General features: G+C 35.4%; 1 protein-coding gene across 4 annotated transcripts in view; it reads right to left on the bottom strand.

The window, feature by feature from the left end:
- The window catches only part of RNGTT (RNA guanylyltransferase and 5'-phosphatase), a 354,163-nt gene that overhangs the window by 64,158 nt on the left and 271,529 nt on the right, over window positions 1-18,476 (bottom strand). For all 4 annotated transcript variants that reach the window (XM_011984441.1, XM_011984442.1, XM_011984443.1 and 1 more), the window contains one exon: window positions 9,954-10,020. In XM_011984441.1, coding sequence (XP_011839831.1) covers window positions 9,954-10,020 — 67 coding nt within the window. The remainder of the gene's footprint in view (window positions 1-9,953; window positions 10,021-18,476) is intronic.

Here is an 18,476-nt window from a genome sequence, read left to right as displayed (position 1 = left end):
ACACCAGACTCCCATATTCTTCAGCTTTTGGACTCTTGGACTCACACCAGTCATTTGCCAGGGGCTCTCAGGCCTTCGGCCACAGACGGAAGGCTGCACTGTCAGCTTCCCTACTTTTGAGGTTTTGGAACTCGGACTGTCTTCCTAGTTCCTCAGCTTGCAGATAACCTGATGTGGGACTTCATTGTGACCGTGTGAATCAATTCTCCTAATAAACTCCCCTTCATATATACATCTATCCTATTAGTTCTGTCCATGTAGAGAACCCCGACATACAAGGGGAGAGCACCATATCAAGGGTTCACTCTGTGGGAAAAAAGAATCTGAACAGCAGCCCTTGAGGTCCAGATCTATCCACTGAAACAGTCTACTCAAATGAGAAGGAACCAAAAAAGTGATTCTGGTATGATGAAACAAGGTTCTTATAACACCCACAAAAGATCACACAAGCTCCCCAGCAATGGATCCAAGCTAAGAAGAAATCCGAACTGACAGATAAAGAATTTAGAAGGTTGATTATTAAGCTACTCAAGGAGGTACCAGAGAAAGGTAAAAATCAAAGAAATTTTTTAAAAAATACAGGATATGGAAAAAAAGTCTCCAGAGAAATAGATATCACAAAGAAAGGACAATTGCAACTTCTGGAAGTAAAAGACACACTTAGAGAAATACAAAATACACAGGAAAGTTTCAACAACAGACTAGAACAAGTAGAAGAAAGAATTTCAGAGTTTGAAGACAGGCTTTTGAATTAACCCAATCAGACCTTTAAAGACAAAGAAAAAAGAATTAAAAAAAAAAAAAGGAAAACGCCTCCAAGAAATTTGGGATTATGTTAAAATGACCAAATATGAGAATAACTGGTGTTCCTGAGGAAGAGGAGAAATCTAGAAATTTAGAAAATGTATTTGAGGGAATAGTCAATAAAAACTTCCCTGGTCTTGCTAGAGATCTAGGCATCCAAACACAGGAAGCTCAAAGAACACCCGGGAAGTTCATCACAAAAAGATGATTGCGTAGGCACACAGTCATCAGGTTATCTAAAGTCAAGATAAACGAAATAATCTTAAGAGCTGTGAGACAAAAGCCTCTGGTAATCTATAAAGGAAAACCTATCAGATTAACAGCTCATTTCTCCTTACAAACCAGCAGGCCTTAGGGTCCTATCTTTACTCTGCTGAAACAAAATAACTGTCAGGTAAAAAGTTTGTATCCAGCAAAATGAAGTTTCATAAATGAAGGAGAGAGAATCATTTTTAGACAAACAAATGCTGAGTTAATTTGCCACTACTAAGCCAGCACTACAAGAAATGCTTAAAAAGTTCTGAATCTTAAAACCTCAAAATGCACCAAAATAGAACCTCCTTAAAGCATAAATCTCACAGGGCCTATAAAACACCACCACAATGAAAACAAAACAAAACCCCAAGGTATTCAGGCAACAACTAGCATGATGAATAGAACAGTACCTCACATCTCAATACTAACATTGAATGTAAATGGCCAAAATGCTCCACTTAAAAGATACAGAATACCAGAATGGATAAAAATCCACCAACCAAATATGCTATCTGTTGTCTTCAAGAGACTCATCTAACACATAAGGACTCAAATTAACTCCAGGTAAAGAGGTGAAGATATTCCATGCAAATGAACACCAAAAGTGAGCAGGAGTAGCTATTCTTATATCAGACAAAACAGACTTTAAAGCAACAATGGTAAAAAAAATAAAGAAAAAGAGGGACATTATACAATGATAAAAGGATTAGTCTCCAACAGGAAAATGTCACAATCATAAATACATGCACCTAGCACTGGAGCTCCCAAATTTACCAAACAATTACTACTAGACATAAGAAATGAGATAGACGGCAACACCCTAATAGTGGGGGACTTCAATACTCCACTGACAGCACTAGACAGGTCATCAAAGCAGAAAGTCAACAAAGAAACAATGGACTTAAACTATACCCTGGAACAAATGGACTTAACAGATATATACACAACATTCTACCCAACAACTGCAGAATATACATTCTTATCATAGCACATGTTACATTCTCCAAGACAGACCATAAAACAGGTCACAAAACAAGTCTCAATAAATTTAAGATAACTGAAATTATATCAAGTATTTTCTCAGACCACAGTGGAATAAAATTGAAAATGAACTCCAAAAGGAACCCTCAAAACCATACAAATACATGGAAATTAACTTATCTGCTCCTGAATGATCTTTGGGTCAACAATGAAATCAAGATGGAAATTAAAAAGTTATTTGAACTGAATGATGATAGCGACACAACCTATCAAAACCTCTGGGATACAGCAAAAGCAGTACTAAGAGGAAAGTTCATAGCATTAAATGCCTACATCAAAAAGTCTGAAAGAGCACAAACAGACAATCTAAGCTCACACCTCAAGAAACTAGAGAAACAAGAACAAAACGAACCCAAACCCTGCAGAAAAGAAATAACAAAGATCAGAGCAGAACTAAACGAAATTGAAACAAACAAACAAAAAAAGCAATACAAAAGATAAATAAAATGAAATGCTGGTTCCTTGAAAAGGTTAAAAAAAAATTGATAGACCATTAGTGGGATTAACCAAGAAAAGAAGAGAGAAAGAGAGAAGAATCAAATAAGCTCAAGTAGAAATGAAATGGGAGATAATACAACTGATACCACAGAAATTAAAAAAAATCATTCAACGCTACTATGAACACCTTCAGGCACACAAACTAGAAAACCCAGAGGAAAGGGATAAATTCCTGGAACTATACAACCCTCCTAGATTAAACTAGGAAGAAACAGAAACTCTGAAGAGACCAATAACAAGTAGTGAGATTGATATAGTAATAAAAGAAAAAATTGCCAACAAAAAAAGTCCAGGACCAGATGGATTCACAGCTAAATTCTATCACACATTCAAAGAAGAGTTGGTACCAATCCTACTGAAACTATTCCAAAAGATAGAGAAGAGGGAATCCTCCCTAAATCATTCTATGAAGTCATTATTGCCCTAATATTAAAACCAGGAAAGGACATAACAAAAAAAGAAAACTATAGACCAATATCCCTGATGAACACAGATGTAAAAATCCTCAACAAAATACTAAGTTACTGAATCCAACAGCATATTGAAAAGGTAATACATCACTTTCAAGTGGCTTTCATACCAGAGATGCAGGGTTGGTTTAACACATGCAAGTTAATAAATGTGATACACCACATAAACAGAATTAAAAACAAAAATGCTATCAATAGACGCAGAAAAAGCATTTGACAAAATCTAGCATTTCTTGTGATTAGAACCCTAGGCAAAATCAGCATAGAAGAAACACACCTTTAAGGAAGGAGACCACCTCTCCCATTGTCTCCTGTTTCATAAGAAAGCAAAAAGTTAAAAAAAAAAAAAAGCAGCAGAAGTGAGATCAATAGTCAGAGGGCTTGGTGCCAAGAATCGGGCCTGGTAGTTAAACATCAATTCCTGACCTAACCGTTGGTGTTATCCACAAATTCCAGACATTGTACGAGGAAGACTTGTGAAACTTTCTGTTCTGTTCTGCTAGCCCCTATCACTGATGCATGTAGACCTCAGTCACATAGCCCCCACTTGCACAATGTATCATGACCCTTTCACATGGACCCCCTAGAGTTGTAAGCCGTTAAAAGGGACAGGAATCTTTACTTTGGGGAGCTTGGATCTTGAGACGCGCATCTACCAATGCTCCCAGTTCATTAAAGCCTCTTCCCTCATAAAACCAGTGTCCAAGAGGTTTTGTCTGCGACTGTTCCTGCTACACCTTAAGGTACTAAAAGTCATCAATGACAAACCCACAGGCAACATTACACTGAAAAGGGAAAAGTTGAAAATATTCCCCCTGAAAACTGGAATAAGACAATGATGCCCACTTTCACCACTTCTATTCATCACAGTAATGGAAGTCCTAGCCAGGGCAATCAGACAAGGGAAATAAATAAAGGCATCCACATCAATAAAGAGGAAGTCAAACTGTCACTTTTTGCTGATGATATGATTGCATACCTAGAAAACCCTAAAGACTTATCCAAAAAGCAACTAGATCTGATAAATGAATTCAGTAAAACTTCAGGATACAAAATTAATGTACACAAATCAGTAGCACTGCTATACACCAACACCAACCAAGCTGAGAATCAAATCAATAACTCAACCCTTTTAAAACAGCTGCAAATAAAATAAAATACTTAGGAATATACCTAACAAAGGAGGTGAAAGACCTCTACAAGGAAAACTACCAAACATTGCTCAAAGAAATCACAGACAACAAAAACAAATGGCAGCACATCCCATGATTATGGATGAGTAGTATCAATACTGTGAAAATGACCATACTGCCAAAAGCAATCTATAAATTCAATGCAATTCCCATAAAAATACCATCATCATTCTTCACAGAACTAGAAAACACAATCCTAAAAGTCCCAAGTTTACACATATTTATGTCTTTATGTAGGGCTTAGACAGAAAACTAAAACTAAAAGATGAGTAAATAATGGAAGAGTGTGTGTGTGTGTTCAGCTGTAGGAATAATTGTTATGCTCCATTTTATATATTTAATACTAATAGTACAGATGTACAGGTATTTATCAGCACGCTATAGCAAATTTCTGAATCATTTAACATGTGTCCAAATATCTATTATCTTTCTGTGTTCTTTCTTTTCTCTTTCTGAACTTTATAAAATGGAGCTCGTTTTTAGGTAAAACATCTCTAGCAAACATTGCCTGCAACACCAAGCCACCCACACTGAGGAACTTAAGTCTTGTGATGTTAATGAAAGAGAATGTCTTTTCCTCCATGATCAAGTGAACAATTTCATATCATGATTTAATTTTAAAAATCAACAACCAATATGTTCTTAAGAAAAGCAAAGCAGTCTCCATTTTTTAAAGGTTATACATTATCTTTACATTTAGTTTAATGGGAAAAAAGTGAACATAACAAATACTGGTATTTCATATTCACAAGTCAGGTACAAGCCAACGTAGGAAATGAACCTAACTTTTATAACCTAACGTCAAGCATTTGAACTATGATTTTTAAATTGTTATCCAATTAACTTACATTCTAATTCATATGCATGTAATTTGATGGAGCCATAGGAATTATGAAAGAACTTCAACAATTAATAAGGATAAGAATCTTTTCACAGTGAATGAAAGAAATCTTTCCCACAACAACATCAAAGGAAAAAGACACCCTAAAATCATGAACTTTTTTCTACAGGGCCGATTCTCTAGGCATAAAGGATTGACAAAAGATTGACTTTGTCACTGAGCTTGTTAGGAAATGTGCAGATAAAGAAAATGTAATATTAATAAATCAGGTGAGTGATAGGGCAACTACCACTCAGATACACATAACTCTGAGACTGTACTTTTGAGGTACTATGTAACTCACACCACGAACACAAAAATTCTCTCCTTACTGAAATATATCAGATAAGCCTCTCTCTTTTTAGTTACTTCAGCTCTAATAAAGAGAAACAGGATTTTCCAAATCATTGGTCAGAAAAATATTGAGCTGTCATAAATGTTCCTGCTGAAACCTATTAGGATTCCTGGCTATACTGCTGAATTTGGTGAATGGGATAGTGAGGGGGGTTTATGAAGAGAATCTTGCCAATTCTCCTCATGTTACAGGGATATTAAAAATGGAAGAAAAAAATGGACTTGAATACTTGTCATTATTTAAGGAACTAGAAAAGTCAAGAGGTTCCATAATTTAAGATCCTAATGACGAACTTTAGAGAATGTTTAGATTTAGGTTAAATTAATGGAGTTATTTAAAGAGGTGCTAATGCTATGGTAACTAAGATTTTTCATTTAAAAATGTTGATATTGTGGTGGCCAGGTATGGTGGCTCACACCTGTAATCCCAGCACTTTTGGAGGCTGAGATGGGTGGATCACTTGAGTCCAGGAGTTTGAGACCAGCCTGGGCAACACGGCGAAACCCCATCTCCACAAAAAAATTAGCCAGGCGTGTGGTATGCACCTGTAGTTCCAGCTACTTGGGAGACTCAGGTGAGAGGATCACCTGAGCCTGAGAGGCCAACGCTGCAGTGAGCTGCAGTGAGTTGTCATTGTGCCACCGCACTACAGCCTGGGTAACAGAGTGAGACTCTGTCTCAAAAACAGATGTTGATATTATGACTGAACATCTTCAGTATTAAGTATGTTGCATATTCTATTTAGCCTGAGTCTACTCTGAAAAATCCTTATTTTTCAAAACATAAAAATATGTCATAAGCAAGTGGAAAGGAGTTTTAACTCACAAGTCTCACATGGATAGAAGAAAAATAACACATGGAGCCAAGAAACAACTGTGAAGAAAAATCAGAAAACTATGTAACAACAACAAAAAAATCACAAAACAAGTGTATTGGCTTCTGGCCAGGTGCGGTGGCTCATGCCTATAATCCCAGGACTTTGGGAGGCTGAGGCGGGTGGACTGCCTGAGGTCAGGAGTTCAAGACCAGCCTGGTCAACACAGCAAAAACGCAGCTCTACTAAAAATACAAAAAATTAGCCAGGCGTGGTGGTGCGAGCCTGTAATTCAGCTACTTGCGAGGTTGAGGCAGGAGAATCGCTTGAACTCGGGAGGCAGAGGTTGCAGTGAGCCAAGATTGTGCCACTGCACTCCAATCTGGGTGACAGAGTGAAACTCTGCCTCAAAAACACACACACACACACACACATATATACACACATATAGGTTTCTCAGAAAACATTAATAGAAAGTTACAAAAACAAAACTGAGTGTCTCAACTCTTTCCTTTTTATAAATTGCCTTGAATGCTAATATTTTTTCATTTCTTATAAGAAAGTTTAATAGAATCAATTAACCCACCCTTAACTAATATTACTATAAAAACAATTTTTGATAAAAGATTAAATAATGCTTTCCCACTAAGATAAGAAACAAGACAAGTATGTCTGTTCTTGCCATTTCTATTCAACTCTGTATTGTAGGATTTAGTCAGTGCAATAAAGAAAAAGCAGGCCAGGGGTGGTAGCTCATGCCTGTAATCGGGTTCAAGACCCACCTGGCCAACACAGCAAGACCCTGTCTCTATAAAAAAGAAAATTTAAAAAAAGAAAAGCAATAAAAGGCATCAAGATCAGAAGAAGGAGAACTGTCCTTACTAGTAGAGGACTATCATTTATGTAGACAATCCTATGAAATCTACATAAAAGCTACTGAACTAATAATCGAGTACAAGATGGTAGAGTTTAAAGCCAATACATGAAAAGAAAAAAAGATCAATCAACTTTTTACAGCCTGGCAAGTACCATTAAACAATCAGAAATTAAAATTAAATCCTGCCCAAGTGTCAGGGTGAGTAAAAAAAAATTAAAAGAAAACTTTTGTAATAGTGTACAAAATACAAAATGGATAAATTTGCTTGAAAAATGTCTAAAACCAATATACTGAAAGCAACGACATATTGCTGAGAGACCTAAATAACTAGAGAGCGATGTGGCCTTAATGAATTGGAATATTTGATACTGTTAAAATTTCAGTTCTCTGCAAACTGATCTATACGTTCAACACAATCCTAATCACAATCTGAACAGGCATTTTTATAGAAACTGACAAGATGATTATAAAAATTCATATGGAAATGAAAGGAACCTAGATTAGCCAAACAACATAGAAAAAGAACAAAGTTGGAGGATTTACACTACTTCATGATTTGTTATAAAGCTACAGAAATCAATACAGTGTGCTTATTGGTAGAGGGATAAACACATAGGTCAACGGAATGGAAGAGTCCAGAAACAGATTCACACATATATGGATCAACTGATTTTCAACAAAGCTATAAGGTCTTTATTCTTTTCGAAAGTGGTTTTGGAACACCTATATATCAATATGTCTGGAAAAAAAATGTTTGAGAGTAACATTCTGGAAAAAAAAAGATTAAAAGGAAAAAAAAAAAAAGAACATCAATCCATACTTGACTCTTCTATAAAGATTAACTCAAATGGACAATAAACCTAAATGTAAAACCTAACAGTATAAAACTTCTATCAGAATACATAGAGAAAAATCTTTGTGACTTTGGGTTAGGAAAATATTTCTTAGATACAACAACAAAAACATGAGCCATGAAAGAAAAATAAACTGAACTTCATCAATACTAAGAACTGCTCTTTGAGGACACTGTTAAGAGATGAAAAGACAACCTACAGCTGGGAGAAAATAATTGCAAATCACAAATCTGATACAGGACTTATATCCAGAAGATACAAAAAATGTTCAAAACTCAGTAAGAGAACTAAAAACCCAATTTTAAAATAACAAGATTTGAAGACATACTTCACTAGAGAAGATTTGAATATATATTTGACCAGATTCAGATGGGAAAAAAGTACATGAAAAGAATCTCAGTCATTACGGAAATGTAATACAACTACCACATGACCCAGCCATTCCCCTCCTAGATATTTACCCAAGAGAAAGAAAAGCATATGTCTATGCAAAACTTGTACACAAATGCTCACAGCAGCTTTATCTGTAACAGCCCCAAACTAGAAACAACCCAAATGCCCATGAACAGGTGAAAGGATAATCAAACTTGCTATAGCCATAGAATGGAATACTACTAATGGCAAAAAAACACAATTACTTTTACACCAACCTGATACTTGGCAATAAAAAATAATAAACTAGTGATAAGTGCAATAATGTGGATGAATCTCAAAATAATTATGCTGAGTGAAAGAAGGCAAAAAAGAGAGAAAGTGAATATACACTATATGATTTCACTTATATAAAGCTCTAGAAAATGCAAATTAATCTATAATAACAAAAATCAGATTAGTGGTTGCTTGGAGACCACAAAAAAAAAAAAGGAAGGGCAGGAGGGGGAAATTTCAAAAAGGCACAGGGAAACTTTTTGAAGTGATTAATATGTTAATTATCTTGATTGCAGTTATGGTTTCACAACTGCAAGCATGTCATAATTTATCAAATTGTACAGTTTATTGTTTGTTAATTAGATCTCAATAAAGCTGTTAAAAACATTTTTGTTTTTCGAGGCAGTCTCACTCGGTCGCCCAGGCTGGAGTACAGTGGTGTGATCATGTCTCACTACAACCTTGACCTCCCAGGTTCAGGGAATCCTCTAGCCTCAGCCTCCTGAGAAGCTGGGACAACTGCCATGCCATGCCCAGTTAATTTTTTTTTTATTATTTTGTAGAGATGAGGTTTCACTATGTTGCCCAGGCTGGTCTCGAACTCCTGGGCTCAAGCAATCTTCCAGCCCTGGCCCTCCCACCTTGGCCTCACAAAGCACTGGGACTGTAGGCATGAGCCATGTGCTTGACCTGTAAACATTTTTTTAATGGCAAAAGGGATGATCTCAAAGATTAATCTCTAAATGTACTCTTCTAAATTAATCACTGAACTATTTTGGTCAAAGTCATCTTTACTATGGCAAGAATATTAAAATAATCAATTCCTTTGAAAAGCTGAATGATTTCTTCAGCAGAAATACGCAGAAGCTAATGAAATTATCACTTCACATTCACTGTTTTTTTTTTTTTTTTTTTTGAGACAGGGTCTCACTCTGTCACCCGGGCTGGAGTATAGCGGTGTTATCATGGCTCACTGCAGCCTCAAACTCCTGGGCTCAAGTGATCTTTCCACCTCAGCCTCCAGAGTAGCTGGGACTATAGGCACATGCCACTAAACTTGGCTTATTACAAAAAAAAATTTTTTTTGTAGAGACACGGTTCCCAATATAGTCTCAACATCCTGGGCTCAAGCGATCCACCTGTCTTGGCCTCCTGAAGTGCTGGGACACAATATTTTTATATGTTGATGATTATTAGCAAGTTTTTGATGGATTCTAGATAAGAGAACATCCAGGAAAAGTACCCTGAAAATGAACAAACATACCTTGATTTGTGCAAAGGGTCTTTCATAACCTCCAACATACAGAAGACCAACATTCTGAGGAAGTAACCTACAAAGAAAAAAAAGCATTATTTATAAAATACTCCTTATGAGTAAGGTTGTATAATTATCAAAATTTGAATAATAGATACAATATAGATACATTATAAAATATATCAGATGGATGCCGTGAGAAAAGTATTCTTGTCTTTCACACTATGAGATAGTAACCAGCAAATAAATAATTTTATATTTCAGAAAATAATGGGAGCCAAGTGTGGCTGTGTGTGCCTACAGTGCCAGTTACTCGACAGACTGAAGCAGGAGGATTGCTTGACTCCAGGAGTCCAAGGTTGTAGTGTGCTATGACTGCACCTGTGAACAGCCACCCCCTTTAGTCTGGTCAATGTAATGAGATCCCGTCTCAAATAATAATAATAAGCAAAATGTTGAGAATGAAAACTTAAATGTAGAACACTCTAACATATTAGTCATTATAACAAAATTACAGAGGGTCCTTGAATAACACAAATTTGAACAGCATGAGTCCACTTACACAGGGATCGTTTTTCAATAAAAGTTACACTGAGTGTGCCTCTCTCCTGCCTCCCCTTCCACCTCTTCCACCTCTTCTCCCTCTCCCACCACTGAGACAGCAAGACTAACCCGTCTTCCTCCTCCTTCTCAGCCAGCTCAACGTGAAGACGACAAGGATGAAGACGTGTATGATGATGTACCACCACTATGCAATGTACAGGAGATAATACAAACCTAAATACATCGGTACCAAAATCTAACAGGAAAACCTGACAAATACATAACCTTAACAAAAGGTACCCTCCACTAAGAGGTATAAGAGAGAAACTTACCATTAGAAAGTAGTGGAATAAAGGTATTTGCTATGAAGAGATCTGGAAAAGTTTGAATAGATGGGATTTGGGATTAGCCTCAAAGAGTGGGTAACACAAAGGGAAAAAAACAACATCCTGCGAAAAAGAAGATTTGAGACAAAGACAGCACAGGTACGGACGGAGTAAGGAATAATTTAGTTGGAGATGAGAACTCAAAAGAAGTTTAAAACTAACCATGAAGAATTTCAAATGGCATATACTTTATTTTGTAGGCAATATGGAGTCATATTAAAAGATGTACTTATTTCTTATAAAACAATAAACATGAAAATAAAAATCAAACCAAACAAAGGTCTAATATAAAAAAAAGGTAATGATTATGGTCTCTGCATTATCCCTTCCTTCTTATTCCCACAGTTCTAATATGTCCTCACTCTTAAATGCAATGAAACATTGAGAATGAAGAAATACTATCATTATAACTGTGCTTGTGGAGTATGTAGGGAACTAGTAGTGGTGCGGGGTATAGGAAGCACATAATTAAATATTCTTGCATTTAACTGACCAAAATGTACATATATCTCATCTTTCTTTTTTCACAAATCTTTACATAATGGACACTGTGAATAAATGGATACAACTTCAGTCTGAACATGATTATACATGAAGAAGAAAAAACAAATTGCCTATACTCCTTGCCCAGAGGAACTACGCAACGTCACTTCTCAAAGTATTGACATTGAAAGTCAATGGCCTTTTAACTTAATAGATTTCTAATGATCTCTAGGATGGCTATAAATTCTATTGCATGAATCTCAGAATGGAACACTGTGTAGTATCTAGAGTCAAAACAAAAAACTAAACAACAATTGGAAACTCAAAACAATAAAAAACTTCTCGGCATGCCATATTGATATAATCACAGAAAATAAGAACACGAGATTATCATAACCATCTCTTTTAAATTCTGTTAGTGACTTCAAAACCCTACTTCAACAATTCCAGGATATACATTTATTTATAATTTAACTTCTCTGAAATTGAAATGCCTGTGATGCTAGGTGGTATCATCATAATAACCAGGTGACTGTTGTGAGGTAGTTGTGTGATTACCCTTCACTGACATGGTCTTAAGCACAGTCTCATAGCAACTTAGATTCTATGAAATAAGGTACATATTTAGTCTCCTGGGAATATCCCCTGTACCCTATGTTCTATAAGAGCCTATAGGCCGGGCGTGGTGGCTCATGCCTGTAATCCTAGCACTGTGGGAAGCCGAGGAGGGCGGATCACCTGAGGTCAGGAGTTTGAGACCAGCCTGACCAACGTGGAGAAACCCCGTCTCTACTAAAAATCCAAAAATTAGCTGGGCGTGGTGGCGCACGCTTGTAATCCCAGCTACTCAGGTGGCTGAGGTAGAAGAATCGCTTGAACTCAGGAGGCGGAGGTTGAAGTGAGCCGAGATCATGTCATTGCACTCTAGCCTGGGCAACAAGAGTGAAACTCTTATCTCAAAAAAAAAAAAAAAGAGCCTATAAAGTATTAAAGGGTCACTAAGAGAATATTAATAGCTGCTAAACACAATTCTGAATTAAGCCAACTTAGCAAAAACTTTCTTACATTTGGAATGTAAGTGATGACACTGTAATTTGAAACATACTGTTGATGGTTACAAACACGACTAAAGGCATTTGTTTAGTAGATTCAAATAGGAAACATAGGAAATGTCCCCTAATCTAAGAAATGGAGAATTTCTGAGCCCATCATTTGACAAATAAGAAATTAACCAACAAAATTTTAAGTCTCTCCCAAATCATTGCTGGTATCATAAATTGAATGTTAGGTATATATAGCAGTAGTTTAATTTATTTCCTATATAACAAATGTTCACAGAAAGCTTGATAAAACCTCCTTTAGCAGCAGGAATAGTCACTGTTCATACAAATAGATGCTAGAAAAGGAAAAGAATAAAAGCTGCCTGACATTTAAAAATCAGTATGCCTCTAAATTACTATCCATATGCATTTCAGGAAGCTTGCCAATATACTATTTAGTGTGTCCCTCCCTCCAACTTGCCTAATAATTACCTTTCCCTAAATAAGAAATTTCTTAAATATATCAGTTAGCACATATATATGTATGTATATTTCACTTTTAAAAATTACTAGTCTTTCTTTTAACATGTGTCATAAAAGCTTGCTATGCATAAGATAATACTTTGAGAACACAAATTCCCACTTTTAAAATGGATTTCTTTAAATATTTTTACTTTTCAAAAAGTATTTTTGTAAATTGTATACGTAATTATTGTCAAGTAATATGTACCATTTCATCATGCAGGGTGCTTATGTACAATATAGCAATCACACATTTTTAAATCCCCACAGCAAAGCATTAATTCAGCACTAATAAACACATTTATACGTGTATTTAAAAATAGAAGCCCTGACTTACTTGGTACCAGGTAATTGTTTAGCCCTTAAGTTAGGTGAATATTACCATAACCTTTATACAAATGCTAACAACTCTGAGATATTTGTTTGCAACTAAATGCTTCTATACCGTGGCTACCAAAGAGGATGTTTTTGGAAAGTAGCAATAAAGAGACACTGTTGGACACAAACAATCTATTACAGCTTTAGAAGTTAAGAATAGGCAAGACTAATATCTATTTTGCTTTCAATTTTCCAAACACAAACACTAACCAATATCTATTCTGAAAAGAAAGCCCCAAAATTGTTTCCAGAAAAGTTTCGCATAAAAGAAAGTAAAACTTGTCAGGTAATAGAATAAATATTTAAAAGAACTTCATTCACCCAATACCGATGATACATCAAACACAGAAAACCTGCTTTAAAAGTAAATTGAGTCTGTAATTATTTCAAATTACAAGTTTAAAGGGGGCAAGAGATTCTTTCTAAAAATAAGCTAAATAACTCAAAATTAACTGTTCTACGTACAAGCCATAACTATAGTACCCAATATCAGATATATTTTTAAATTGCAACAAAATACCTTGAAACAACTTATAGCACCTTGAATACTGACTTACATAAAATTCCACTGTTTAGCAAGTTATCCAAAGACCAGACTACATCCAATACATCTACTATTAGAAAACAAACAACCAAACAAATAGAAAGCAAATACACTTAAAATAGGATCAATAGTGCCATCTTGAACTTAAGAAAATGCATATTATTGATAAGGTCTACATTATTCTTCGAATCTTCTAGTGGGATGTAAATTTAAAAAGTGTATTCCACAAAGCAAATTTTTTTTTCCTTTTTTTAAAATTTCCAACTTTTATTTTAAGTTCAGGGTATGTGTGCAGGATGTGCAAGTTTGTTACATCAGTAAACATGTGCCGTGATGCTTTGCTGCAAAGACCATCCCATCACTCAGGTATTAAACCCAGCATCCACTAGCTATTCTTCCTGATACTCTCCTTCCTCCCACAAAAAGCAAATTTTGAACAAATAAAGTAATGCAGATCATAGCCTCAGAACATAATTCAGCTAGAAATCAATAACATAAAAGTAACCAGAAAAATCCTCATGTCTGTAAAGACAGAAGTATACTTAAAAATAACCCATAGGTCAGAGGTAAAATCATAATTGAAATTACGAAATGTCTTCAACTGAATAGCAAAGTAACAATATATCAAAACTTGTAGGTTGCAGGTAAAACCAACTTATAAAGAAATTTATAATCCAAAATTTATAATCCAAAAGGGGAAAGGGAAGAAAAAAGAAGCAAAGAAAACCATCAAACTGGGTTTATTCTAAAAATCATTTAATATTAAATAACTCACCATTGTAATTACTTGAGGAACAGGATGGGGGGAAAGACCGTATTGTTATAATGGCAGAAAAGGTATTTGAAAAAAACTAAACACCCTTGTATAAGTACTCTTAAATAAGGAAGAGAAGCTAACTTTTTCAATTTTATCTAAATGATCTAAGTAAATAAATAAATCAAACCCTACAGGAAACACACTTAATGGGGAAATTTTTAAATTTTAGATTGAGAAGAATGCAAAAACACCTTCTATCACCATTTTTGTTTAACAATGTACTAGAGGCCCTAGCCAGTGTTATTAGGCAAGGAAAAACATGATCTAAGGTTTAGAGGGGAAAAAAGCTCACAGTATTCATAAACATAATATATATACATATGTATTCCCCCCAAAATGCAGAAAAATTATTAGGATTAATCAGTGAATTTATAGTAAGATTCCTGGATACTAGATCCATTAGAGAAAGATAGCAGTTGTATTAACATGCAGTTAAAAAATGAAACTATGGATGATCCAATTCAAAAATATTTTTAATCTAGGAATAAAACAAAAGAAGTGAAAGACCTTAATAAAAGTATCAAACATTATTGCAAGAAATTTAAGAAAACCTAAGTAAATGAAAGAATACAACATGTTCATAGATAGGAAATCACAACACTGTTACCACATAAAATGTTCACAACCTGATCTATATATTAAATGCAATCTAAAGACTCCTGACAGAATTTGTATGAGAAACTTCATAAGCTCATTCAAATATATATGAGGAAAAGCAAAAGAACAAAAATATTAAAAATTATCCTAAAGAAGAACAAAGTAGGAGGACTAACTTACTAGATATCAAGACTTCTTCTCATACTTTAGCAGTAACGAAAATGGGATTGACGTAGGGACAAACAAGTAGGTCGGTAGAATAGAATAGAGAACCTAGAAACGGTCCTACACATAGGCACTGAATTTATAACAAAGGTGGCATTGCAGAGCAGAAGTGAAAGGATAATCTTTCTAATAAATAGTGCAGGGATAACTGGCTATCCACACAGACGAAAATAAGCCATACAGGAAATACTGGTATATCTGACTACATTAAAATTAATAATTTAAATTTATCAAGAGATAGACTAAGATCCAAACTTCGCACAAGTCACAAGAATAAACTCCAAATGGATTGGGCATCTAAGTACAAAAAAAGGAGAAGCCTTACAAATATTAAAAGAAAACCTGAGTGAATTCCTCTTCAACCTTAATATAACAAGGAAATAAGAGAAAATGTTGGTAAATCATACTATATAAATTTTTTTAAATGGCATGGCAAAAAAACACCAAAAACAAAGTCAAAAGATAACTGACAAACTGGAAGAAAATATCTGTAACATATACCACAGAAAAGGGACTACTAACTTTAACATATAAATAACTCTTAAACATTGAGAAGAAATGGGAAAAACACATTAAAAACATAATTAAAAAAATATAAAACATGGACATTAGGCATATGTAAAAATATTCAAACTCACTTGTAACTAGAAAAATGCAAATTAAAACAACACTGAGATACCATTCCCACTTACCAGACTGGCAAAATTAAAATGTGTGGACAACACATTCTGCTGGCCAGGCTGTGGAAAACACTCTCATATACTACTACTGGAAATGCAAACTAGTATAACCCGTCTGGAGGGAAATTTGGCAAAACTACACATGCACGTAGCTTTTGACCTAGTAATCTTCCTTCTGACAATGTCCTTGAAGATGTACCCCCCAAAACTAAAAAATACATACGTACAAGGCTATTTACTGCAGCACCGTTTGCAGTTGCAAAATGTTAAGGACAACCCAAATGCCCAGACACGGCAGAGTGGTTAAATAAGTTATGGTTAAATCCACATAATGGAATAATATGCAGCTGTAAAAGATGAGGACAATCTCTACTTACCAACAGGAAATGATTTCCGGGATATATTTACTGCGTTAAGAGAAAAAAAAGAAGGCGCAAGAGAGGATATATAGTACGCTATCCTTTGGTAAAGAAAAAGTATAAAACATTCATGTATCTGTTCCTTTGTGCAAAAGAATTACAGGAAGGCTAAAACAGAAACTAAAGAGACTGGTTTCCCATGAGGGACAGGTGCAAACAGGTAGAAATCATGGGAGAATACAAATAGGGCAGCAGGATGGGTGAAGACTGACATATCTATAAGAGTATCTTTTTACATAGTTAGGACTTAGAACCATTACAATGTTTCATATACCAAACAATCAATTAAAATCAATCACTATGTTGAGAGAACGTAAAAAGGAATGAAAATAATTACATTTACAAATGAATAATACACATTAAGGGTGATGGGGATGAAAGGAGCTAATTTAAGTAACTTCAGAAAACAGTATTTTGACTATATTCTGCAAGGCTACAGACAAAATGAACTGTAGACAAACACCGTACTTGAGTCAGTAAACTTGTTTCTCATATGGGTACTGGTTAGTAATTACAAAAATATATACTAGGATTTAACAAACAAATATATCATGGATAATGAGATGCAGGTTTCTCCCTGTACAAAGAGTTACAAATAAGAAAAGGAGAAAGGACAGAATTAACATTTTGATGTTGGATAAGGACCATCAGTAAGTCCTCAAGCCTTTTAATATACTGACAGATGGAAGAAGAAATAAATATAAATATACATGTTGCTGCTTGTTAGTATATGATACATTCCTAGCTCTGTCAACAGAGAGGGCTTAAAATGATACCCAGAAGCAATGACCACACCTAGGATTAGATTTTTATTTCTATCATTCACCAATAAAAAAAAAACCAGGGCTCCTTAGAGAAACAGCTAATACCTAGGTGGAGGAAAGAAAACAGAAGATTCTGGAACATCTTATGGTATAGAAAGTAAGGAAGTACTGAAAAATGATGGAATGCATGTCAAAAAGACACAGAAGCCAACTTGAAAGAGCTCCCAGTGGTCAAATCAAAATCAAAACACTGAAATAAAGTTATAGTATTGGATTATAACCCATAAAATAAAATACAGTTCTGACCCTTGAATAACATGGGTTTGAACCACGTAGGTCTGCTTATACGCAGATTTCTTCTACCCCTGTCCTCACTGAGACAGCAAGAACCCCTCCTCTTCCTCAGCCTTCACAATATAAAGATGACAAGGATGAAGACTTTTAGGATGATCCACTCATGTCTAATGAAGAGCATATTTCTTTTCTCTAGCTTACTTTATTATAAGAATATAGTATATAACACATGTAAATACAAAATACATGTTAATTGACTGTGTATGTTATTGGTAAGGCTTTCAGTCAACAGTAAGCTATTAGTAGCTAGGTTTGAGGGGCAGTCAAAAATTATATGCAGATTTTCTACTGCAAGGGTGCCCTTGCATTGTTCAAGGATCAACTCTATTCTTAAGTCCATACCAATAGGTCAGGTGTGGTGGCTCACACCTATAATCCCAGCACTTCGGGAGGCCAAGGCAGGAGGACTGCTTGAGGCCAGGAGTTCAAGACCAGCCTGGTCAACATAGTGAGAACTTGTCTCTATAAAAAATAAATAAAGGAATATTTTTTAAAAGTCTACAGCAGGCCAGGCATGGTGGCTCACGCCTATAATCCCAGCACTTTGGGAGGCGGGCAGATCACCTAAGGTTAGCAGTTCGAGACCAGCCTGACCAATGTGGTGAAACCCCGTCTCTACTAAAAATACAAAAATTAGCCAGGCATGGTAGTGGGCGCCTGTAATCCCAGTTACTCAGGAGGCTGAGGCAAGAGAATCACTTGAACCCGGGAGTAAGAGGTTGCAGTGAGCCGAGATCCCGCCACTGCACTCCAGCCTGGGACAACAGAGCAAGACTGTTT

This window comes from Mandrillus leucophaeus, unplaced genomic scaffold, assembly GCF_000951045.1.
Source record: "Mandrillus leucophaeus isolate KB7577 unplaced genomic scaffold, Mleu.le_1.0 Scaffold268, whole genome shotgun sequence".
Classification (NCBI taxonomy): Eukaryota; Metazoa; Chordata; class Mammalia; order Primates; family Cercopithecidae; genus Mandrillus; species Mandrillus leucophaeus.
The sequence above is the reverse complement of the archived record's forward strand: the minus strand, read 5'-3'. Positions and strand labels throughout refer to the sequence as shown.